At 32.5% G+C, this 27381-nt stretch overlaps 1 protein-coding gene across 1 annotated transcript in view; it reads left to right on the top strand.

Annotated features, from left to right (window-relative positions):
- The window catches only part of LOC106456929 (cAMP and cAMP-inhibited cGMP 3',5'-cyclic phosphodiesterase 10A-like), a 95018-nt gene that overhangs the window by 11373 nt on the left and 56264 nt on the right, over positions 1 to 27381 (top strand). Inside the window, exons 3-11 of the mRNA XM_022382738.1 lie at positions 367 to 454; positions 1616 to 1668; positions 3726 to 3757; positions 8378 to 8477; positions 11149 to 11182; positions 12012 to 12074; positions 14639 to 14748; positions 23594 to 23704; positions 25492 to 25619. Of these exons, the coding sequence (XP_022238446.1) occupies positions 367 to 454; positions 1616 to 1668; positions 3726 to 3757; positions 8378 to 8477; positions 11149 to 11182; positions 12012 to 12074; positions 14639 to 14748; positions 23594 to 23704; positions 25492 to 25619 (719 nt within the window). The remainder of the gene's footprint in view (positions 1 to 366; positions 455 to 1615; positions 1669 to 3725; positions 3758 to 8377; positions 8478 to 11148; positions 11183 to 12011; positions 12075 to 14638; positions 14749 to 23593; positions 23705 to 25491; positions 25620 to 27381) is intronic.

Below are 27381 nucleotides of genomic sequence, written 5' to 3'. Positions count from 1 at the left end.
CGTCGAATCTGAATCACTTGAAAAAAACACAGGGGTGCTTAACTTTTTTCCAGGTGTATATATATGAAGTAACACCTTGGGCTGAGTGGCACATGACTTTAACTGGATTTCGTGTATACAGAATTAGAATTTAGAAAAATTAAGAATTTTTGCAGATATGAAATATACACTATGGGAGAGTGAGATGTGTAGCATTTGCATACCATAACTTTGCATATTATATTTGAGATATGTTATTTTCCTCTATTTTTTATATAGGAATAAATATCCATTATCATTTTATTTATTATTTCCAAAATTTTTTTTGTATTTTTTAGTCATATTAACTTTATTTTTGGAAAATTTCTTTTCCTATGTTTCTTACAGGAAATATCTACAGAAGAGTTAATTTCGATTATTGAGAGTGGAGATACTGCTGATATACTTCAGAAATTTGGATCATTATTGAAAAATGGTAATTTCTTTCTTTGATATACCACTGAAATTATGAAAGCTGCCATAATAAATTCGACCAGTATTAGAACCATTTACTTGAATTGATTTGAAGATTTTATTTATTCTTAACTGCTCATCTCAGTGCAAGTAATAAGATTGTGTCACGGGTGAATTGTTTACAAAATATCATCCTTATAATATCTCACAATAAATTACTTATTATATGTTAGTTAAAAGAAATCTGACTAGACTATATGGATAATAGATAACTTTTCAGAATATATCAATAGTTTACTGGCATTGGAAATGCAATAAACAATAACTAATTATTATTTTTATATATTAATTTAAAAATACATTCTAAAGTGGATGAACTGATGAAACTTTGTTGAATGGATGCCAACTGCCTGTTGTAGAAATACAAATGTAGAGGATGATGTTTTGAAAGTCTTCCACCTTTTGTCTTTGGGTCAGTATGTGTATGGTGTTGGTCTTTATAGTATTCTGGTGGATTGTGGAAAGTGTGTAATGATTGGTTGGTTTATTCCTGTTTCTGATTGGAGGAGAGATTTCCTGTAGATTCAACCAATGATAGCTACAGATTACTCACGTCTAATCTGGAATTTTTGTTTAGTGGAGATTTAATTGTGTTAATATAAAATGATTCTTTAATTTTTCTTGTTTTTTCCCAGTTTGTTTTGTGTCCATTTGACATGGAGTGTTCAGAAGTGGCTGAATTTTATGTTTTTGTGAGTCTTATACTTTCTTTATGTTCTTTTATTCTTGTCACAAGTTTTCTTCCCATGTATGTTTCGTTGCAGGAACACAGAATTTCATAAATGACATTTCTGTGTTTCTCATTGGTAGGTTGCTGTTTTTTTTTTTACCAGAATGGACCTTAATGTCTTGTAGGATTTCCACTGGACTTCTACGTTGAATATCTTGGCTATACGTTTGATTTTTTCACTGACATTTTCAGGTAGGGGTGGTAAATGATAGTAGTGGCAGTGTTTTTCTGATCTTTTCTTGCTGTTGTGGTCTTCTTCAGGGAGTTTTTGAGGAAGGAGGAGGTGTAACCATTCATGGTTGAACTGATTTGTACAGAAACATATTTATGTTCATTTATGTTTGTATTAATTGTTTGTCAAACTTCTTGTTTTATATTTTTCTGTTTTTTTAGTTACCAGTTCTGACTCATTTGTTGTTTACCTCAAGAAGAAAGACAATGACAATGTAAGTGTTTGTTGGTGTCTTGTCATAGAATGTACTATATGGTAAAAGTTAATACAAAAGAAAATAATTTCATGAACGATTTGTTAAGTTATATGTAATATAACAAACCTTGTCTCTTTCATCTAGCTAGTGGCAAATTATATTTGTCTTTAGTGTTTCTCCATCCAGTTTTAAGAAGCTTCCTTGATTAACCAGATCCTTGTGCTATAGCTTTTATTGCAGAATGTTATTCGTGATTTAAGAAACAGAAGAATGCCAGAATAACAAACCATAGTTTTATTTATTTTCCTTGTATTTAGTGGTGAAAGGAATGTAAATTTTTGTGTTATATATATTTATAAAACATGTATTACAAACAGAATAATTTGAATTGAAAAATAAATTAATATGTGGATATCAATCTTTCATATGGCCTGAATATTTTACCAAATATTTATAGTATTCATCTAATGCTACAGCATTTTGTAAAATAAAGCATTCATGGATATATCTGTCAATAAAATTTCCTTAGGTTCTTGTAGTATTTAATTTCACAAATAGACATGACAAACAGTTAGCACAGACTTTACTGATAATTTTGTCTTTCAGATGTAACTTACAGAAAGTATGTTTAGTTAGACAATACCATTACTGTTGCTTTACATTACCAATAGTTCTTCATAGGCTACAATCTTGCTATTTTTAACTGGGACATATCTTATTCTTCTTTAAATCATTTTTTAAAATATTATTCTTTCTCAATGTATAAAGTGATCATTGTTTGGACAGATTGTTTAGAGAAAGGTCCTCAATGTATAATACCAGGTCTTTGAACAGACTGATAAAAAGGTGTCAACCTTGCACATCTGTGAGTCATGGCCTAGGAATTGTCCCTCATTGCTTTTTCTTTTATGAAAGTTCATATCCATTACAAATGAACAGATTTAATACTTGAGTTCTGGCAGAGCATCTGTCCTATTCATTGTTGTGCAGTGTGTTGGAAAGTTTCTTAGTGCTGTTTGACTGCATTTTTTTTCTGCCTTAGTGGGTAACTTTAATTTTCACCATTGAATTAGGCCTCCTAATTGTAAAATTTAGTCAAATAGAATATACTTCTTGTAGCAAAACAGGTACATTCTTTCCAATGTATATCCCTATTTTGATTAAGGGGTTATGGCTCAATATTATTAAAACTTAACTAAAGAAGAAAAACTGATTACCAGACTAATTGACAGCACTTCCAGACTTCAGGGCAGAACAGTCAGTAACCCTCTAAAATGGGACTGCTGACTTTTATGATACTTTTATTATCCTATTATTAACAGCAGGAAACAGGTAATTACTTTTTGTTGCAAATATTAACCTTAAATAAAGAAATGTATCTATTCCATCTGCCTAGGCCCCTTTAAATTACCAGTCCCCTGTACAGTTGACCCTTTTACTCTCCTTCCCATTGGAAAGCTTGCTGATGAAAACTGAAATCCAACTTTTGTAGTTCCTCACTTAAACATCGAACAGATATCATTATATATATATATATATATATAAATATATATATACTTAAAATTATTGTGTCACAACAAGTATATATTTTAGTCTAATGGAATGCTTTCAGAAGTGAATTTAAAAATATCACGATAAGTTTGAGCACTGAAAGTTCCAATAACATTAAGTTTTTCATAAAATAAAATGAAAACAAGTTTTGGGTGTGATAAACTAATTTTCAATTTCATTTGTAACTTGTAAATCATATTATTAAATAATTATATATCTTCTATTTGTTATTTTGTAATTTATTTAAAGAGATGAGAATTTCATAAGGATTTATGTCAAAAATTCAAACCATTATTTTTAATCATAGTTTATTTTTGTTTTAAAGGGTTAGAGAAGAACTGTAATACTGTAATATTAAAGAAACAACTAGCAGGTTAAGTGTTGAGTTTTGATATAAAGGGAACATGCTTTAGAAAGAAGTATCCTGGTAAAATAACTACTAATTGTGCTGTATTCCTTAATTATATTTGATTGAAAAATAAAAGTTTATACAGTCTAAAATATTTCTAAAATTTTCTTTTAAGGAATTGGTGGTGCATGACTCTGAAAGTAAATGGTAAGTTACCTTATTTCCATGATTTACTATGACATTAAAAATGTAATTTTTAAAAAGTACAAATCACTGTAAATACCGAAAACAACAAAAACAATTATTAAATTGCTGGAAGAGAAAATTAACTGTATGATCAACAGTTTTGCTAAACAACCTTCATAAGAACCAAATGACAATCATTTGGATGAAACATTAAACAAATAACTTTTTCCCCCTTTGAGTGATTTTAATCATTTCTCTTATATAAGACTTACTTATAAAATAGTAAATGTCTTTTCTTGTTGAATTGCCCTTATACTATTAACAGTCATGTAACTGAAAGTTCTGAATGTCCTTGCAGCAGTGCAGAACATGCATCAATTCACCCATTATTCTTCACTTTCCCATCTTCTATATGACATATAGAAATTGTATTAGATCTTATATAAGCTCTGTTTCCCCATTATAATTCAGATTTTCTGTTTATGTGTTAACTTCACTATGAATTCAAGATTATTTATTATTGTAATTTATCTACAAATATGGGGAATTCTACTCATTATTTGGAGGTGTTACTCATCCTGATTTTAGTATGCTTGGAGAAACCTGTGGTTGCATTGTAAGCATTCATTGATCAATGTATTTAGGTAGTTAATGCTGAATTATGTGCTGTTTTCATGATCTTGTTGGTGCTGAAGTTGCAGAATGGTCACAATTTTTTATGATTTTGAAAAATATTATTTCCTCAGGATTTTTCACTTTCAATGCCTACATAGTGGGATTTTTCTGCTAAATATAATCCTGAAGAAGCTTCTGCTGATATAATTTCTTTTTCCTCTCAGGTATTTTCTATTTTAAATGTTGAATTAATTTCTGTTATGCTTGAGGGTAAGGTGATTAATTTCTTTAGCCTTCTGGATATATGGGTTGTTGCTAAAATGCTTTTAGAAAGCAACAGGATGTTAATTAACTTCGTATTACTTGCATTCATATGGGTGGCCTTTTAGTGGGGTCATCTTCTACTATTCATCTGATTTCTCAAGTTCTTGATCGTCAGAATGGTTATTGTGTGGGTGATCTTGACTTGCTGTTGTTTAGTAATTTTTTGAAGAAACTGGATTTTCTGTACCTGGTGGCTTGAATGTTAGCTCATTCTTACTGATCTTTTCTGGTTGTTTATCAATCTCATTGGAATACCTTCTGGAGTTGGTGCATTATACATAATGTATCTTGTTTATCTCCAACTCCTCAACAGATTGCTTCTTTATTTATATATTTGTTTTATGCTTGTGGTTTATCAGTTTTTTTTAGTAACTGGTTACAGAGCTGTCTTATCAGCCACCTTCAAATGCCATGAAAGCATTCATTCTCTTTTTTCTCCATTGTTTAAAGATTTCTTCTGAACCTTCCATCTTCATCAACTTCATGTTCTGAGGCATTGTCTGAAATGAGAATTGGTGTTTGTTTTAGAACCCTGAGTGTTATTTCCTTTGCCTTCTTTTTACTCTCTCTCTTTTATTGCTTGCATCAGGCAGGAGACATTCTGATATATATTATGCTCATGATGCTTCATGTACCATGTTTTTTTGAAAGGCCGTATATTTATACCCAGATTGTGTCTACTTAACCAAAATCTTGGCTGCTTCCTGATTTTTTTTTGAAGGAATACTTTTTATGTCCTACAAGGGCATTTTGTTTTGATTTCACATGCTTTGAATCTTTCAAGAGGTTTCAGAAAAGTTTTTTTGTACCTTAAGATGAATTACATTCTTTGGATCTTATTAATCTGGCTACATTAACAAATTGGCTCATGTATTTGATTCATTATGTTCACTGTGAGGTTCCCAAACACCTTCACAGTGAATTTTGGGTTATATGTCACTAAATTTGTCATATGGCAATGTCTTAGGTGTCTTGACAGTAGTACTATTTAGAGGCATGTGGATAAATTTGAATAGATTCTTAAGTATTTATTTTCATCACATTTCTGACTCTTTAGCTTCAAAATTCCATTTGCCTCCAGTAATGGTTCATCATACCAAATTGAATCTCTACCAAGAGAGTTATTCTTTGTTACATTAGTGGACATGGTAATCCATGTATCACTATCCTGCCTACATTGCTTTTACAATTACAGGTGTGATTGGGGATGTGAGATCATAAAAAAATCTGTCTTCCCTTGTAATATGAGACTCTGTACTTATTTGTATTTATACAGTCAGGACTCTTGCATGTTACATGTACTTTTGAATTTGTTCTAAACATAATTTTTTTTACCTTCTGTGTTGATGGTCCAAATAGATGATGCCCTATGGAAGTAGACAGTGGATGCCATCTAGTGGCTGGTGAATACTTTGGTGGGTATCTTTGTCACCTCCACATGCATTTCCTTGATTAGCATTCATGGCATCAGAGACAAGATGACCATTCTCTATATGACATCTCCAAGCTCCAACTAGGATAGGGAAAACTATTGGTTTATTTCTAATCTTTTTTAACCACCTAGATGTTCTCACAGTACTGTTCTTGAATTGTGAACCTATCCATGAGTCTGCCTAGATCTTTTTAATTATTCTTGGGTGCCTAATAACTAGACCAGTTTTATTACTTGGCTAGTTTTTTCTGATGTAAATGTAGAGGTCCTTAGCTCCAGGAGCATGTCCAGTCATTAGATGTCACGTGTCTACTCTTCAATGAATTTTTCACTACAGGTATGGAACAATGTATTGTATTCTAGCTGATCCTAACTACCTGTTACTCCACCACCTGTGACCACACCCCAAGTATTTCACAGCTTCACATGTATATAATTGCTGTTTGATCACCTTTTTTTTTCACAGTAAAGTTGATAACGATACTCAAGATGAACAACATTGTTTATCTATAACAGAAAGGGACACAGATAAATGTTTCAGAGTTCTACAAATTCCATCTTCAGTATCTAAAGCAAAATAAAAGAATTACATCATTCATAAGTAAAGAACTAATATACATTGTTTCAATAATGATAATTTAATCAGAACTAAAACACATATGAACCAATGCTACATAATACAGTGCTCTCCTCCTGCAAGTAGTCCATCCCATAAAATCTGTTCATTTGAGTAGAGGTGAGCACTCACTATACAAAACCAGTAGTCAAGATGGCCACACTCAATAGTGGTCCTTACTACATAGCAAATGTGCCCTGCTCCTGCAGTTGGTGTAAGTCTCATCGAGTCTTACAGTAGAGTTGAAGTGAGCACTCCATACACACCTGTGATGAATATCTCACCTACCCTTCTCCAACAACTGGTGTTGGGCCCATAGAGGCTAACTGTCAAGTTGAGGTATATAAGTATCATTACTATATACAATAAAAGTGGCCTCCTCCTGCATCTGCTTTTGACCCATTGAATCCGATGATAGAGTTTAGGTGTGCACACTAGGTATAGTCTGAATGAGCCCCAACCACACTACACATATTGGTTGTCCGAAAACTTGTATGCATGTACTTGGTCGTCCATGTATTAGATTAACACATCCCTGTGAAACAAATTTGGCTTCTGTGCCTCTTCCCTTTTCTTATACAAGAAAAGATATGGTCTATCATGGGTGTGCTCCTATGAAGCCCCTGCCATTAGGTGTCAAACCCCATGAACATCATTCAAGTGCTTTCTGAAGAGTGCCCATATAGATAAATTTTGCATTAGTCTTTCCACCATATCAGTGTGGGATTATAGCTAATCTGTGTGGAAGGTGAGTTATTGTTTCGGAAGTTAACATTTTTCTTACCTGCATTCCCACCCATCTTCCCCACTTCTGGTGCACATTTTCTTACTTGCCTTGTCAAAGAATGAAGATTCATGAGTGCAGATGCAGAGGGGAAGTTAGTGATGACATCATCATGCAGTGGTGCAATTCATGTAAAATCACATGAAATTAGGTGGGAATTACCTCATGGCTAGTGGCTATTTTCCTCAGCATTTCTACCAAAGAAAATAACTAATCTGTGGGTAGGGGTATCTATTGGAAATACATTTTCAGGAAAGGAAAATGTTAATTTTCTTTGTTCACCTGTGCTTCCTTTGTTGTTCATGTCTGAAATTATTCTCTGCAGTTCCTGACTAAGACTTTAGACTTTTATGGTGGATATCAGTATACCTGAATACTATACATATACTCATTTTGTTAGGATTAAAATGCCAAGGATAATTTTCTAGGATGTACTTTTTCGACAATGGTAACTTGTACAATTTACAACTTAGTTAAAAATTTCTTTGATCATGGTTCAAACCCATCTTTACTTTGATATATAGTAAGTAAATTATAGTTGCATGTTTTTAAGATATTATAGCTTAAACACTGTCGAATGCAGGAATAAAAAAAATACCTTTTTTTTTTTTGCTCATTAAATAGAGGGACAACAGTTTCATTGGTTATTGTGTAACACTACAGTTTTTATGTTTCACCAGTTTTGTTAACAATAAGATATTATAACAAGATGCATACAAAGAGCACATTGATGTTTTTGATGTGTGTTTTTACCATGTTTTTTTTTTAATTTTTATTCTTTTAAAACTTATGGTACTCTGAAGTATAATTTTTTCTGTTTTGAAAATACTTTAGATGTATTAAAAATTATTTTGTTTCTTGTTTTTACAGTAAAGACTTTAATTCAGTCATTCCAATTATTGATGGGGACACTGCTGCTGGGGAAGCTGCTGCAACACTAGAAAACGTCCTTGTAGAAAACCTTCAAACTGTTTGTGTTGAAATTTATATATATAGTGTATTTTGGAATTAACAAGAATCAATAATGAGCTTTGGAGTTTTATCTAGAATAGAAGAAAAAATATAAACAACATAGTAACTAAAGAAATAAGGGAAAGTGGTCTCTCAGTTACAAGTACTTTTTACTTTTAAAACAGTAGTAAGGCTATAAAAATTTTGAAGAAAATTATTGTAAAGTTTACTTTTAGTTAGCAGTTTTTAAATTGTAATTTTTTACTAACTGATGCTGTTTTGAAACTACTGTTATTAAATTAAGTACAAATTTTTTGTAATTCTTTTATTTTGTGTGGTACATTGTATGTTGTATGTCTTAGTAAAGAAATATAGGGTTCATTTATGGTAATTTTATATACTTTTGTAGTATGTTATATAGGTTCTCAATAGATGTTGCATGTACATTATGTATATATATGTCTGTTTAACTTGTTATATTACACAGTTTAGGGCAAGTTACATTTAATTGATAAAATTATGCAAAAACAATATTGAAAGCTGATAAAGAGCATCATTATAATATATACTTATAAAAACTACTAGACTCAACTAATATTAGAAATTTCATCAAATACATGCAGTGTATGTATCACTGATAGAGTTTCACTTGAATGCATCTTCAGTCAGGTCAAAAAAAGAAAATAGGGTGCACTCAATGAATAAAAAATTAAAATCAAGGATTAGGCTGTAGGTAGTTTGAGGCTCTAATTCTTTGTGGAATCTTTCCAAAAATGGTATTGGTGGTGCACAAGTAAAGGATGATTGGGATCTATGTGGTGGTCTTGTAGTCTTTCAGCTGTACAGGAGTATTAGTGGTTTTTCGTGCCCTTGGTGATTGCTGAAGCTGGTTGTGACATTGTTGTGTTAATGCTTTTATATCCAACTCCTACACCAAAGCAGTCTAGGATGTATTTCCAACAACATCTGTTTTCTATCACTGTTCATTAATTGGCTTATTGGGTTACAGGTTCAAGGACTTGCCTGGTGTCATAGACACTCCAACAAGGATTTGAGACTCACTGTTTTCAGTAGAAATCCTCCAGAAGTGTGGGGAAATGACCCAATAATCAAGAATCATATTTTTTTAATTTGGAAACATATTTGTTTAGCCACCACAAAAAATACGTCATACTACTACAAATAAATGTGATTATTTCAAAATGCATACATAAGAACTACCTTGCTAGAAATAGTAGTAACATTCAGTAATATTCACAAGATTCAGAAATAGCCCACTTGTACAAATCAAACATGTGAACTCAAAACTAATAAAAAACAATAGATATTATATGGTTTATTTAACTCTGAATGAACCAGTAAATGTGATTTCAAATTCTACAGATATTCCAGTTTTTCACAACTGAGAAAATAGTTCTTCCTCATAACCAATGAAAACAATTGATCTTTCAGATGAATCATGGTTTAATGTCTGTATCATTAATCAAGGGCCAGTAATTTTATTTCTGAAGAGCCATATATAAAAATATGCCCAGTGCAACATTGTTGAATATAACAGTTTTAGTGGCAGTTCATTTCAATATAAATTGATGTATAAATGTTATTATGCTTCCAAGAGCCAATTTAACTGTTCAAAGTTTATTAAAGTGGTATTTAATTGGACCAGACTTTGTCTTAATGCATTATTGATAAGATTAGGATTGACTGCCTAAAAACAAAATCATAGAGATTATGAACTTGTCTACAAGGAAGGCCTGATCTAAATCACAAAATGCTACTAGGACCTTATCTGACACCATTTACATGAAACTTAATCCACCATTTGATATCAGAGAGTTTGGCATTGCATTGACTGAGGAATGAGACAAGATCCTTTCTAAGGTCATATGTTAAATGATCAAGAGCATGCCTGGCTGATGCACAAATTTTATAAATGCCGGAGGTTCTCGTACTCATTATAAAGTATCTCTTTCTTTTGCCAAATGTGGCACTTTCAAACAAGTTGATTCAGTCAGACCTTATAAATTTGACCACTTTGAACTTGTTAGTGAAGCTGATAAATTAATTTAGATTTTCTTATGGTTGAATGAAAATTTAACTACAACAAATTGCTACTTTAAATTTTTGGAGTAGTTTATAGATGAATAAAATTACACCAAATCATATATTTTCATTATAGCAATTAAAATCATTTTATAAATGCAGAAAGAAATTTTTTTATTTTGTTTATCTGTGATTTAATTTCTGTGGTGGTAATGTTTTTCACCTTAGTTTATATAAGTTTACAATGCTATTATCTATAGCTGTTGATTTAAAAAATTGTTTAAGGTCTGTGAATCTATATTAATTTAAACATTGTTGTTGAATATGAAATTTGTTGGTGTTTTTTAATAAATTTATATAATTACTGATTATGAAAAGATGCAATGAAAAAGAATTTTATGCAGAAGCATTGTAACGTATTGGTCAAAATGTATGATGCAGTATTTTTAATTAATTTTAATACATATTTCTTAACATGCATGGAAAGAAAATTAATGGAATTAATTTAAATCAAACGTTTATGTTGGAAAAAAGTAATATATGCTTTCAATTTCTTATTTATTTAACATAGATTTGACTTTTCTAATTGTTTTAAAAATCATATATATTTCAGTCAAGTCATCAATAATTATTATTTTTTACACCAGGATTACAGGTTTAGTAGGGGAGTTATTTTTGGAAGTAAGTAATATATTTCTCCTAGGTGTAAAAAAATAATTTGTTAAATTTTAACTAGAAAATTGATTAAGGAAATTCAACACAAAGAGAATAGAATGACTTGAAAGTGACTAAAATATAACTGAAAATCAGTTTTAAACACCTAACATAACTGAATGAGACATACTTATTGGAGTGAAATATGTTTTGTTTCCTTAAAAATTAAGTAGGTAAATAACTAGAAAGTTCTATATCAGTCTTTGTTCTTTTGTTTTTCAGAGTTTTTACAGGAATGTTGCTGTAATATTTTTTACAAAAGAGAATAATTTATTTTTTCATAATATAAAACTCAAGTCTAATTAAAGCAAATGTATTTATTTTTAAAAATTTAGATTAATTTAGTTGGTGGGGCAGCCTCAATGGACCACAAAGCTTCTTTTTATGTTTAAATGTTAAGTTAAATTTATTTTTTGGTTTGTAAAAATTTTACTTTTTTTACTTAATATATGGCTTCTATTATTTAATAGTTATAAATGATTGAAATCAAATATAAGCATTATTTGTTGAACAAGTTAAAAACACATAACAAGTAAGATTTGTAGGAATTAAAGTGATAGTTTTATTACACTTAAAAGTGGTTTTATTACTTTTAAAGGAATGTTTTTTTTCTCTCATTTCCATGTATTTTATACACAAGTGTATGCACACACTCACATCCCATTAAGATGTTTAGGTATTCTAAGTATCTTACAGACGAAAATGATAGTCAGTTATCTTTCTGCATGGATATTTTTCTATTTGATAGATAAAGATCATTTTCTGCCTTGGTGATGACTATTTTCTTATTCCATAGATGAAAATAATATTCTGTCACTATTATGTTTACCTGTGATACATCCGAAGTACAAACTGCTAGGTATGTATTATGATGTAATGAGGGGTTATCTTCTAGTGTGAGGCCATTGTTTATAAACTATGTAGACAAATCGTGCAAATCTTTTTCAAAGATTTGTAAATTCCTGAGAGCAAACAAACTTACAAAGGCTTGCATGACCTTAAGTGCAATATTATGTTTTCCATAATAAAAGTTTTATCTGTTAAGGGTGAAAATATAATGTAATTTAGACAGTAATCTAATTTCTCATTCACCAGAAGTTGATATATTAATTTCAAAAGTATTTATCTAGATTATCACTTTGCATAATGTATTTATATTGTTAGTGGAAATTTTTATTGTGTACGGTAAAGGTTACAAAAAATGTTTTGTCTGTCTCTATTTGATGGAAATATGTACAAATCAGTAAGCTAACATTATACGTCTTCATTCATGTAATAATGTTCATATTTTGGTCAATTATATTTACATATGATAAGTAGCATCTTCAAAAAGAATCATTTGGAATTTATTTTTACTAATATATTCAAACAATAATACCTAGCGTATTTGAAAGTAGTACAGTATTATTGATATAAATAAAATTATCATGTATCATGAGTTTACATTACAAAAACTATGATAGTGTTTCATGTCCTACAGAATTTTCTTAATAGAAGATTATTAACTTGTTTGTTAGAATCCCATTTGTTGTACTAAACTTTTTCTAGATAGTAGGATGCTTGTATAAAGATTAACTATACTAGCAAAGGTGTTTAGCAATTCTGGACTTAAAAAATATTTCTGTAAATGGAGGCATGTCCATTCCTTTTTTAATATCTTGAACCATAGCATATAATATGTTCTTCTGATACCAAATTACCCTTTTGTTTGGCACTTGCTTCACTATTTTGATAATGGCTTTTTCTCCCAATTCAACTCTTATTCATGCATTAAGGTGTTGAAATTAAGATGTTGTGAAACTGAAATCATTTGTCCAATAGCTTATCCATTAAAACTATCAGTTTTATGGAGGCCAAATTCTGTAGTGTTGGTGTCTGTGATTTGTTGATGATAAATTTCAACAATAAATGGACTGCACACAATCCACTTGTTTTAAAATAATATATTCAAAACAAGTCAAATCTATATACAAATGTTTGTTACACTGTTGATCACCACAGTTGTATCCAGAGCTTTAAATCATTCTCTTTTACCTCAAAGTCCACACAGGCTGGTTTTGGTACTTTAGAACAAAATTGACAAGACAAATTCTTCTTCTCTACTCTGTTATTACAATACAATTTGTGATTATTGCACTTTATAAGCCATCACTATACATACACTATGGCTAAACTTACAAACACAGTCTAAATCTATTCGACTACATCTTTTCACAAACTTTGTCTCACTTACACTTTCACTTTTTACTTGCACTAACTTGGTTGCCTATATGTATTGCCTGACTGAAGCCTAGAACTTTTTACAAACTACTAGGTATTACATGATGCAACAATATTCGATTAAAGCAACAAGAAAAATTCAAAAGATTCGAGTAACATGATGTCAATTCACAATTTAACTACACAACAAATGATTCATAAACAGTTACATAAGCAAACTTGCCATAACTATCACTTCTAAAAACATTTGCACTATATAAATTAAATAATACTCTTGTGTTAAACTTAAAATGAATAGTCATGTATATCTAAGAATAAATATCTTTAGAGGTGATGGGGTATACACCTGAATTTCTCTGTCAAATTTCATCAATATCAAGAGCATCTCAGTAATGTGTTTAATGCTAAACATATTTTAATCTAGAATGTACCATTATAATGTTTGTCAAGGAGAGTACTGACAGTCTGAATCTTACTGAAGTTCTAATAAAGTTTTAGGTAAAACCCCAGGTAAAGTACTGTTTGAAAATTGTTAAAGACCATGTTTCATTGATTAACCTTCAACTAAAGTTCATGATCCTAGCTTTATAGTATTTACCTTCTTGTGCTTCCTTACAATTTCATTAATAAAGCTCTCAAAAATAACTAATCTCATTTTCGGATTCTTTTTGAAAAACATTAATTATCTTAAAGTAGGCACTTAGATAAATAAGTATATATATATATTTAAAAAAAATTATAGATTATAATTATCATACAACATTTTGCTATATGAACCACTGTAAGGCTCATTGTAAATATTAAAATAAGTTTAGATACAAAAAAGATACTTAATACCTTGATTGTCATGTAAATTTTGGTAAGGAGTTTTTCCTTAAAAATATTTTCATATCTGTATGTTTGTTGGTGAAGCTTCTTGTTTTTGGGGTGAACAGTTGTTTTTAAATTATTTGTAGGGATAAAAGAGGTGTACATGGACAAATACACAAACCCTGAAAGATTTTCTTTTCTTTTGAGAACAGAAAAAATTGTTGTTCAAAACATATACTCATATTGGTATGTTTGAAGGAATTTTAAAGTTGTAATGTTTTTATTTTCTTATTTTGACCTATTCTGTATTCATAATGTGAGATATTGATACTGTGATAGACATATGATTAGCTATTGTTATATAGACAATGTTCTTGTTGTCACATTAACTAGGTGTAATTGAACTGAGACGAAACAAAACCAAGAAACCATTCAAAATAACAGATTTTGAATATTTGACAACACTTACAGCATTTTTGGGAATCTGGATAGGTCAAAGTCTGGTAAGTATTGTAAGCTTTTATAGTAATAAAAGAAGATATATGTATAAATAGATGACATGTTTAAAATTTAATTAGCAAACATTACAGTTTTGTAATTCCAAAGATAAATTTTCTTTGATTTATATCTTTTAACAACTTAATTCAAATACCTGATCATAATATTTAATGTAGTCTTTATAATTTAATTTTCTGAAAAAATATATAAAATTTGTTTATCATATGCTTTAAAAATAATGAATGTCTCAATATATTTTGGTATGTTAAATAAAACTTAAAAGTACTTAGCCAACTCACACCTTAAAACTAGAATACTTGTTACATAATTGATTAGCAGATTATTAGTGTCATGTTTTGTTTTTTTTTCCATGCATAACATATGCATTATTAATTACATCATTTTGTTTTAGTTTTCTTCTTAAAGGGATATCTTGTGTTAATTTAGAATTGTTGATTTTTTAAAGGGTTTTATTTGTTATCTGATATCTTTTAGCTAGCAATGTGTGATAAAGAGGACTTCCAAGACGATACCTCACCTCAGCACACAATATAGCTTCATTCCTTACTTGTCTGCCTATGAGATTTGTATGCCACTAGTTTTGAGCTGACTCCAGCCTAAACATGTTTAACATGAATTGCACTAGTGCATGATGATGTGATCATGCAACAACACAACCTCCTTGTGTAGTAACTCCCCTTAAGTCACTTGTACTCGAAATAACTTTATTCTTTTCCTTGGCATTGTAATGAACAGATATTTTTTATTTTATTATATAATTCAATTTTTGTGAGATTTGTGATATTTAACTAAACTTAAATTTTGTTTTAGTTTAAATATTTATTTATTTATTTACTGCAGTTTTTTAAAAAAAAAAAACTGATTTGTTTTGTGATAGTGATGATGTTACTAACATGACATCTGTGTGTCTTCTATAGCTACTGGGAGCCTGTTGTCTGTTGAGGATGTTACATCTATTGTTCAATGTGTGGTGGGTTCTCATTTTTTTCTACATGAGGTACATTTTAAATATTACTTTGTGTTTCTTCTTTATGACATTAGGGTTCATGCATAATTGTTTCTAGAACAACTATGAACCTGCATCCACATGCATGGTCGGTCTAACCTTCTTGATTCTTTTGTCCTAGCTTACAGCCATTTTTCTTTTTCTTTCATTAAATCACAGTATTTAGAATCTCTTTTATCTGCTTGGGAGGTGAACCCATTAACTTCTATTTCATTCTGTAATGCCCAGCTTTCACACCTTTGTCTTTTTTCTTCCCACCATCCTATATTATAACACCTGAAAATCTCCAGGTAAAGAAAGGGAGCCCAACAAAGATCACAGAGATAAGAGGGAGGGTGGTGAACAGTAAAGAAAGCATCCTGAACCAACAAATCCAAACAGCAGAGGAACCAAGTAAGAAGGGATATAAGCCAAACCTCTCCAAAAATCCTGTCAGAAGCACAATGAAGTGCCTCAGATATAAGATGAAGGGGCAAAAGCTGATTTTCTTAAGATATTAGCCAAGGCAGTTTGATGACAATCTTCATTGTCTTCCTTAGTTTCTCATCTTTCTCAACCTTGCTCTTCTGTTCCCATTCTTTGACTTGCTCCATCTTTGCCTCCCCTTCCCATCCTTGCTTCCTGTTCTTCTTCCCAACATCATGCTCATCTTGTGAATGACTATACTGTTGGGTCTGTCCTAATGAATACCTGTCTGTCTTGCTTCACCAGTCTTTGATCTCCATTTTTGGCCAACAGGTGGGTTCTTCTGGTTCTCACCTATGGCTTATCTCTCCACTTCTTTTCCTCCCCCTCTTTCCTCCTTCCTCCAACCCTGTTTATTTTCAACATCTTGAGAATGCAATTTCAGATATCTTGGCCAGAATGCTATTGAGAGGATATTTACCCCTACTACAGGTTTTTATTCTTCTTTCTTTATGGTCCCCAAGAAGACTGAGCACTGGCATCTGGTTATCGATCTGTCATCTCTTAATCAATTTCTATCGTGAAAAAAGTTAGAACCCACTTCTTTGGCTTGCACTTTCGGGCTTTTACAAATAGAGTTTTGCAGTCACCCATAGCACTGTCTCAAGTAACTGACCATTCCAACAGATATCTGATGAGGATCCGTGCATTTCTCTGGGTCCCCACTGCAAGTTCTCCCCCCTTCTTCCAGTAGAGCACAAGAGACCCTTGCCAATTATCAGTTCCTAGCCACTTGGTGGTAGACCTTGGAGAGTTCTTCATCATTTTGCACAGCACTGGTGGGAAGTAAAGAGAAGTGGTAACACTGTCTGTATAGTATGGGTCACCCCTCAAATAGCTAGTGTGCCCTCCTCCTGCAGTGAGAGTCTGTCTAGTTGAGGTGAGGTGAGCACACACCATACAGTCTTATCATGCCCTAATCACACTACAATTCTTGGCTAATAGACTGCTTGCGTGCAGGTGCTCAGTTGGTCATGATCTAATTCTGCCCATCCCTGCAACACTTGTGGCTCTTTTGCTTTTCCCTCTGCTTCCTTTTGGGGGAAGAGATGAGATGCAGTTTCCAACGGGTGTACCTTTTTGGAGCCCCTGCCATCGGATATCCATGATTTATCCCTTTGGGTGCTTTCTGAATGGAGGTCATCTAAGTTTAAATTTTTTTGTACTTCAATGTGAGAATCTATCTACTTTGTGAGGTATCGTCTTGGAAGATAACATTTTCCTTACTTGGAAATGTATTTCTAATAGATACTTACCTCTCACACCTTCCTAACTGTCTTCCCTACTTCTGCTACATTTTTTTCACATTCCCTTGTCTAAGAATGAAGTTATCGTGAGTGCATGTACTTAAGGGTAGTTACTGCTCAAGAAGATTGTGTCACCTTCCAATTGGTAGAAGGTTATTGTTGCATGATGATGTTATTATGCACTAACATGACTTGACTTACTTAATCCTGTAGACTCCCGGTGGAGCATAGGGCCGCAACAACACCTCGCCAACGGACTCTGTTCTGGGCTGCTCTCTTCAGCTGGGTCTATGCCATTTTGGCGACCTTTGCTTCACTCCCGACCGATCTCCTCCACGTCTGTTTTGGCCTCTCAGCTTTTCTTTTCCCTTGTGGGTTCCAGTCCAAGGCCTGCCTTGTAACGTTGTCGACTGATTTTTGCAGTGTGTGTCCGATCCAGCCCCATTTTCTTTTCCTGATGTCTTGGCTGACTGGGTTCTGGTTGGTCCTTTTCCATAGCTCTGTGTTTGAGATCTTCTCTGGCCACCTAATGTTTAGGATGTGTCGCAGGCACTTGTTGATGAGCGTCTGAATCTTGTTGGTGATGGTGTTCGTAACTTGCCATGTCTCGGACCCATACAGGAGGACTGCTTTTACATTTGTGTTGAAGATGCGAATCTTGCTGCGCAGGGATAAGGCTTTGGAGTTCCAGATGGGTCGCAGGGTGTTGAACGCGAGCCTTGCTTTGTTGATCCGGCTCCTAACGTCTTCGTCTGAGCCGCTGTCTCTTCTTACTATGCTTCCAAGGTAAACGAAGCACTCTGTTTCCTTGATATCTTCTCCCTGCAGCTGCAGTGAGCGCTCTTGTTTGTTGTTCAGCCGGATCACCTCCATCTTTCTGGTGTTGATCTTCAAGCCGGTCTTTCCTGCCTCCTGAGCGAGCCGGGTGAGCTTGGACTGTGCATGCTGTTGCTTGTGGGACAGAAGGCTGACGTTGTCCGCAAAATCCAGGTCCTCCAGCTGTGTGGTGAGGGTCCACTGGACGCTGGTGGCGCTACCCTCAGTCATTCTCCTCATGATCCAGTCCATGACGATGAGGAAGATTGTCAGAGACAGCATACAGCTTTGCCTCACTCCGGTTTTCACTGGGAAGGGGCTTGTCAGCTTTCCGTTGTGGATGATCTGGCAGGACGAGTCCTCATAGAGCTGCTGGATCATGCTGATGAGCTTCGGAGGAATTCCGTAGTGCTGCATCAGCTTCCAGATGGTTTCCCTGTCGACGCTGTCGAAGGCTTTTTCAAAGTCAACGAAGGTTGTATAGAGAGGAGACTGCCATTCGATGGACTGCTCTATGATGATGCGCAAAGTGGCGATGTGGTCTGTACACGATCTGTCTTGTCTAAATTCTGCCTGCTCTGATCTCAGTCTTTTGTCTAGCGCCTCTTTCAGTCTCTCCAGGATGATTCTAGTCAGCACCTTGCTGGGGATGGACAGCAGCATGATTCCTCGCCAGTTGCCTCACTGGGAAAGGTCTCCTTTCTTGGGCAGCTTCACTAGGTACCCAAGCTTCCAGTCGACGGGCACTTGCTCCTGCTCCCAAATCTTCTGCAGGAGAGGATGTAGTGTCTCTGCTGCTGCTGCCGCGTCTGTCTTGAGAACTTCCGGTGGGATGCCGTCAGGACCTGCTGCCTTGCCGTTCTTCAAGGACTTGATGGCTTTGATGATCTCTGCCATGGTTGGGGGGTTGGTGTTGACACGTAGGGGCTCCTCTGCTGGTGGTATGTCAGGAGGAGCTGGTGGTGGTGGCCATATGCACTAGCATAGTTCACATTAAACAGATGTGTTTTTAGGTGGAAAGTAGCTCAAAGCTAGTGACATGCAAATCTCATAGGCAGATGCATAAGGAATGAAGGTATTCTGTGTATGAAGGTGAGTATCTATTGGAAATACATTTTCAGGTAAGGAAAATTGTTAACATGTGTCTTATTTCTGATTGTTGTTTATATATGATCGTTTATTGTATTTCATGTTTTGTGTCCAGTGTTGTTCTCTAATGTTCCATCCAATTTTAACAAAGTGTTTCCAAGGGTTGTGATTTTCTAATTGAAGTTAAAGTTGGCTTGAGGATAAGCCTATGGTAAGGTAGAAGAGGTCAAGGAACTTATCTACTGTTTTTTGAGATAGTTGCAATGTGTCCTATTTAACTTTTTATATACGGGATACTTTGTAATTGCTGTGTAGAGCAGAAATGCTTTCTAATTCTAGTTCCTGTTTTCTGATTGGTCAACTACAGAGAGAATGCAGTCTTGGCATTCACACATCAGATTCATTTCAACTTTTGAAGTAGATAATTTGTTTCCTGTTTGAAAGAATCAAGATTCACTATAAAAGTTGTTTTTTGTTTCAATACATTTTTCACTTGCTAGTTGCCCATTTTATTTTAACTTCATTTTACTTTCAACTCAAGTTTGTTTTCACTTGTCTTTCTATTTAAATACTGTTCATTTTGTACCTTATTCTTCACAATGAAATAGTTACCATTATTATAATCAGATGCTGCTTCATTTTTTTAAACATATTAAATAGAGCATTTCAACACCAAGTCTTGTCCCTTTCATTTCACCTGTAACAAATCATTACTTCTGTCCTTCTACTTGTTAGATCCACAAATTCTTAGCCTTTATGGAAATCCAATGGCTATGTACTGGGTTTATTCTTTAATTACCTCGAGGGTTTCCATGCTTTTACCACACAGCTAAGTTATAGTTATACTTTTATGATGGTTTAGGTTGCTAATTTTTCTTGGACAGTGTGGTCTCTAAAAGTGTTCAGTTCTATTGTTGATTAACAAGTAGATTCTTCATAATCTGTAGAATCACTATGTTTTTCTGCAGAGCTTAATTTTTGTTGCTATGGAAAGCAGTTATGTATATTTTTATTCTTTAGTATTATATAGAACAGTGTTATGATTTATATTATCAGCCTGTCCTACTGTTAAGCTACCAATATTTTGTTTTTATATTCAGAACCTGTGGTGTAGTGCTAAATAAAAAACTGAGGGAATGCATTTTGAAAGTGTTACGTATTTAGTACGTCACCAATACAATAAAAACATATATTTCAGAAATAGTAGCTGTAAATTGTAATTGTAATTGAAATCTACATTTGAAAATCTTACAATAAAATATTAATTTTCTCTCTCCTTGAACTTTTGAATACCTGGATAACTTATTAACAGAACTTCCATACTTGATCTATAGTGAGTTCCTTGGACTTGGCTACTCTTGTTCATGTATCAGTTGCTGAACGATGACACCTAAGCCATTTGCATCCATAGTCATCTGGTTTCCAGTTTTGAATCAGAGAGTTGTGAAGCTAATGAACATGAGATTTATCACATGGTTGATTAACAACCTAGACCTCATTTCTGTAGTGATAAGGTTCACGCTTCTAAAGCCTCATTTGCATTTGAAAGAACTGCATGTGATGACTTTTGAACACCCCATTAAAGGATTCAAATCTGATGGAATATGGTTTTCACAGTTGTCTAGATAGTCTTTGTATGCTGTGGTTGTTTTTGTAAAGGTTTCCCTTTCTTCAAAGCCTGGATTTATCTCTGCTGACGACTACTCATTAACTCCTAAGGTACAGAGCTCAGAAATTATGTTTAGAATGGAATTAAAAGTGACCCGGTTGGCTCCTGAGAAGAAGTTGGTGTGGATAACCATTGTTTCATATTGTTTATGATACTTGTTAAAAATTGACCATGACTGATTGAAACAATCTTATTGTTCTCTGTCTGTATTATTAATGAAACTTCATTTCCTTAATGGCATTCTCTGCTACTAAGGCTTTTTTTACCCTTATATTCCTTCATTGATTAACTTGTCTGCATAAACTATAGTAATATCCCTTTTCTGTAAGGCTTCTAAAGTGCTTAACAAGAAGGCTAAGTTAGAAATTATAGCTAAACCGAAATGGGCTGTATTTATATTATTGGAAGCTAAGCATTTATTGGTTACTATGTAAGTATGGTTAAATAGGAAACAAGATGTTCATAAGCTCTTTATCACTTTTACACCTGTACTGCTAACTCCTGACCACCTCAGGAGGTAACTGACATTCAAGTTCATATCGTAAATATTTTCTCTCACTTTTATATAGTACTTAAGACAATGCTTGTTGCAATTACTGTACTACAGACAAGCCGATAAACCCTACCCAACTGTGTTTTTGAAGCTGGGAAAAGTTTAATGCTTAGAGTGGCGATTCATTGTTTTGTTTTTGAAAGGTTTCTACTTCAGCCAGTAACAGTAAAATAAACATAGGAAATAGGTGTTCTCAGAAGATTTACTTTGGAATTTCATGGTCCATACTCAAAAGTCCTGACAGTACTATTCATTTTGTTTCGTCAAGTTTCTAAGTCAGTTAACAATATAATAACTACAGAAAGTATGTGTGAAAAGGTGAGAAGTATAAGCTCTTATCATATATTGTTTGGAACTTTGTGATTAATACTAACAGAAATACACATTTTATTTTGCAATATTTTTGTTCATTATACTTTGATTACTTGTCTACAACCTGGATGAAAGGGTTAATGATTCTTTCTTCTAGGGGTGGCAAAACTTTACAAAGTTTGAGATTTGTAAGATCAGATTCATTAGAAATAGTAAGGTAACAGCATTGTGGCCGAAAAAAAAGTAAGGGAATGCCATTCCCATGCTTTCCCATCACCACAACACCACTGTTCAGAACAATCACTTTTGTTATACTACGTTTTTGACAACCATAAAGATACCATATAAATAACTTGTAGAATCACACAGTTCACTGCAGAGCAATAGTTGTTGCTAATGGAAAGAGAACTATACATTCTTCTTCTGGAACTTCCTTTGTAAACTCACAAGATAATATTACACGGTCTGTATTATTGTATGATATTGTTCTTAAGTTGATATTTTTTTTCATAGTAGTGTGGACTGTACATTATTGGTTGCCATCTAAGTTTAGAGACTGTAAGATTCAACATGACCTTTACTATTATTATGTCTTATTGCTAAGTCATTGATTGTTTGCCTTTGTTTACAGGACAATGAATTACTTTCAGGCCACTTGGTTGAGAAATAGAACAATAATTCATAACCTATAAAAAGTCACTACTATTTAGTGCAAAGTCATAATTATGTTGATGTGGTAGTGGGGCAATACCCTTGGTGGACAGCTTAGTTGAGCAACTGGAATGGACTACATGACTTAATTATGCACTGTGTCATTCTAACAAGTCATTGGTATGTTCTTTGTTAGTGTGAACTTCATCTTCTTGGTGGAAAGCTTAGTGAGGAACTAGAAAATACTACATAATTTGAATATTTACAATTTTCTGCTAATGAACCATTGATATATTTTGTGGTTGTGGTCCTTAACATTCTTTGTGGACAGCTTGTTTGAAAAGTTAGAAGGTACTACATGACTTTAATTATCACCCTGGTATTTTTTGGAATTGTAGGATGTATATTCATGGTAAACAGCTTGGATGAGGATTGAAATAACCACCCTATCCTGCTAATAGGTCATTAGTATATTCTATATTTAAGGGGTTGTATACATTACTTGTGGACAGCATTTTTGAAAATTGAAAACACCACATGATATAAATTTTGAGTACTTGGAAGTTACTATATGACTTAAATATCCACCCTGTCAGGCCAGTGAGCCATTGGTTTGTTATTGTAGTATTGAGGTGTGTATGTTCTTGGTGGACTGCTTGTTTAGTAAATATTTTATGACATACACTGTATTCTAGAAAAATTACCAACATTGTATTCATATAAGATGTGTATTAGTACCATTGTTGATAGGTATCATAATTTTCATTACTGCTTTAAAACATAAGATTTTTTTGAGTGTTTTGATACAACTTAGCATATTCAATGTCGTTAACTTAATTCTTTTTATGAAATTTTGAATAAAATTTAAAATAGTTTGTTTCAGAATAAGTTTTTTCTATGTGTTTGCTGAATTGGAACTAAACATGTACTTGTATCTTGTAGGTTTTTTTTCTATTTTCACGTGTTAGGTTAAATTTGAATGGACAGAAATCATTATTTTTATTGTGTTTCAATATTTTAGGCAATGGAGAACATGAAAAGGCAATATGAACTTAGTGACTTTATGCTGGAATTCACGGGTCTTCTTCTTAATGACTTAGGAGTTGTTCGTAAGATTATTAGTAAAATATTGGTATGAAACTTTTCAGTTTTTGAGAAAAATTTTCATTAATCTAAAATAATCATACATTTATTCAGAAGAATGAGTAAAGCTGAGATTAAAATCCTAATAAATAGTGATTTAACTAAATGTGATCTTCCTTGAGTGTCAAGAATAAATTTCTTCAAAATAGAGATGCCATTTATTTTCTTTAAACTAAGTACATAATGGCCTGTCCTTTTCTCTGATTAAAATTGAAAGGATTTCCTATGAATATTAGTTGTTCCAGAATAAAACTATAGACTATGGAACTTACATTGATCCCCACATAGCAATTAACTAATGACTTGGGGCTACTGCTGAAAAGTTTTTGTGCAAGCACCAAGCCATTGAAAGAGCTCTTATCCATGTTGCTCTTAGTCCAGAGCTCTTAGTCTATGTTGCAAGCATCATTAAACTATACTCTTCCACCAATAAGAGAGTGACACAACCTCTTTGTACAGGAGCCACCTTGGGCAAAAGCCCATTATTTCTTTGACACTGCACTGTTTAGACATGTTATATTATCTTATTATTAATTAAGAACAAATGAACGATTTTTTGTATTGCATCTGTATTCAAAATTGAAATATTTCAGTTAGAGTTTCACATAAGAATTGTTATATTTCTTAAATTAATTTGATTTATTTAACACTAAGTTTGTGGGTCATGAAAGCATGTTTGGTGAGTTGATTCCCAAACAATGCTTTCCAATATTCTTTTATTTTTTTGAAAATTCACACTTTATATATTAATTATTATAGAAAGTGTAAGCCTCCTCACATGTGATGAATAGACATCCATTTAAAGGATTAAATAATAATCAAGACTGCAATTACTTGATGCATAAATAAAAATATAAATATATATGGAATGATGTCTAAATAAAAATAAAAATGAGCAGGCCTGTCCATAGGAGGAGGGGAAAGGGGCCATTACCCAGGGACCTGGTTGAATGAAACTTGGTTATGCCATACAGCCTGCAAAGTACCTTTAGGCTTTATCTTCATTGAATCATAAAAAGTATAGTTTTTGGCTTTTCTTTGCATATAGCTGCTTGATACATTATGAATCATTGATATAATAATTTGAGTAATAACTAATATATATATATATATATTTGTTACACTATAGATTTAATACTATAGATATTTGTTGTTACTTTATTAACATTTTTACACTTATACTGTGAGCTATTAATGGCTGCTGTTATGATTTTGCTTTGTTTATGAGTTTATTGCTATTTTAATTTAGGATCTTCTTTTTAATAAGTTCTTAAAAATGTTAAAAAATAGAAAGGGGCCCATGTTGGCTCTCAATGCTCCTGAAAATGAGGAAAACAGGTTTTCATTAAGTGGATGATCTCAAGCTATCTATTTATTACCAGATTGTTGAAAAAATTGAAGTATTATTATTGATGAATATTGTGAAGTTAGTGAGAAGCAGATAATTAGAAAATTTAGCTATCTGTTGTACATTTTTATCTTAAATATTATTAGCTAGAATACATAGAGTTGGTGTATTTAGGTATCTGATGATAGCTCTGACTGAGCAAAGTATAAAGTTATGTTTCTTTTTTTCTCTTTCTCTCTCTTTCATAAAGTGCTTTACATAAAATATGTAAAAGAACAAATTTATAAATAAGTAGAGCAAATTATAAAGGTTTTAGCTAAAATAACAATGCATCATAGCCTAATCTCTATGTTCTACACATTATGAGTGTGTGTGTGTATGTGTGTGTGTGGATTTAATATTGAAAAACATATACCTCTTTTACTTAGCTTCATGCTCGTCGACTAGTTGATGCAGACAGGACAACTTTGTTCATGTTAGATAATGAGAAGCAGGAACTAATAGCAGAATATTTCAGTGAAGGAGGAGATATGATCAAGTACAATAAAGAGATTAGGTGAGGTGGTATATGTTTGCATTGTTTATTGGTAAAAATCCCATAAGTTTAATATAATTCATAAATTGTATGATTAAAGCAAATATTAGAATTCATTACTTATTTTCTATAAATTACCTGATTTATGATATTCAGATACATTAATGCAGTTATTCGTAAAATGCAGGTTCAGGACTGTTAACCAAAAAATAAATTGGACATGAATAGCAAAGGAAAACAAGTAAACACAAGGGATCTTGGAAACATCTAATTCTTTGTTTATTCCACAGTATGTTACCAAGCTGTCTGAGCTTATGTTCTATGTGAGGCCTAGCCAGTAGTCAAGTGCTGGAGCACAAAAGCTGAAACAAGATAGAAGTAAAATCAAGAGACAGAATAATAGAAATATCCTACTTTTGTACTTAGACCAAGGCTTTAATTCAGTAATTTGTCATTCACAGAATAATCTACTTGTTACTAATTTAATCAAAATCTTTAGATTGTTGCTTTTTTTTCTTAATACAAATCTACAAAATGGACTATCTGCACTCTGTCTACTCTGGAGAATTGAACTCTGGATTTTTTAGGTTGTAAGTCCATAAACTTATTACTGATCCACAAAAGGAACAAAATCTTTAGAATATTTATAATGCAAAAATGAGTTTTGGCATACTTAACAAGTATAAATTACCTTCAGGCAAATACTTTTCAAAAGTTATGATAAAATGTGCTTTAATTAATGTCATATAAAAGAATTTTTGATATAATTAGGTAACAAAATAGGAAACTAAAATGGTAAAAATAAGCTCATTCTGGAAAAACAAAGTTATATGTCTGCTATTTTGTAATATTAACTTGTTTGTCCATGCTCGTACATAATTAAATGCAATCTTGTTGGCTTATCTAAAGTTATTTTTATATTGTTTTATTTCTTTAGGACTCATTTATTGCATATATATTTTAGGGTTGTCTGAACCTTGTTGCCAGCATGCTTTAGTTTTAGACATTTATTTCTTAATAGGTTATATCCCTCCCTTATAGGTATTTTCCATATGTTTTGTGATTAGGTTTCAGGATGGGCAGTTTCAGCATGTTTGCAAGAATGAGTTTCCTTAGATCTTTTAGGTCATGATTTCTGGATTTCTCATTATTCAACATATTCTCTCTTATTTTCATTTCTTCATATCTTTGCTTCTTTCCCATTTGATCCAATATGGCAGTTCCATTGATAAGAAGGTTTAGCTATTTTTTATTCCAAATAAAACAGACAAGTATCAGTCAATAGTCTTCTTAGGAAAGTCAAATTAATTCCTGTTTTTCCTCAATTACTAGATTGTGTTTGAGGTTTCAAAAGCTGGGAGTGACTCATCAAAATTATTAGGTGACCAAGCTAGATTTTTTTTTTAAGATACTTACTTGTCTTTGTGGTACACAAGTTGCACATATTTCACTCTGCTATAATATATATATTAAATATTTACAAAAACTTTAAATTTTTCTAAAGTTCTAATTCTGAATATGTTAAATCTATTCAAGATCATATACTAATTTAGACCCAGATGTTACTATCTGTGGTAGGGTCCTTTCACAAAAAATTGCCTACTATTTTGTGATATAGTTGCTTTGGTTCTACTTTATCTTGTGTATGTGGAACTGCTGGTTGCTGCCACGTGGAACAGAGGTAGTTCCAGATACTTATGATCTATTTTTCTGATTGCTCAGCTACAGAAAGAATACAGAATATGAGACTAATAATGTTTGGAAATGGCATGAATGGGTAATG

This window comes from Limulus polyphemus, unplaced genomic scaffold (assembly GCF_000517525.1).
Source record: "Limulus polyphemus unplaced genomic scaffold, Limulus_polyphemus-2.1.2 Scaffold273, whole genome shotgun sequence".
Lineage (NCBI taxonomy): Eukaryota > Metazoa > Arthropoda > Merostomata > Xiphosura > Limulidae > Limulus > Limulus polyphemus.
Note: the sequence above shows the minus strand (reverse complement) of the source record. Positions and strands in the feature narration are given on the sequence as shown.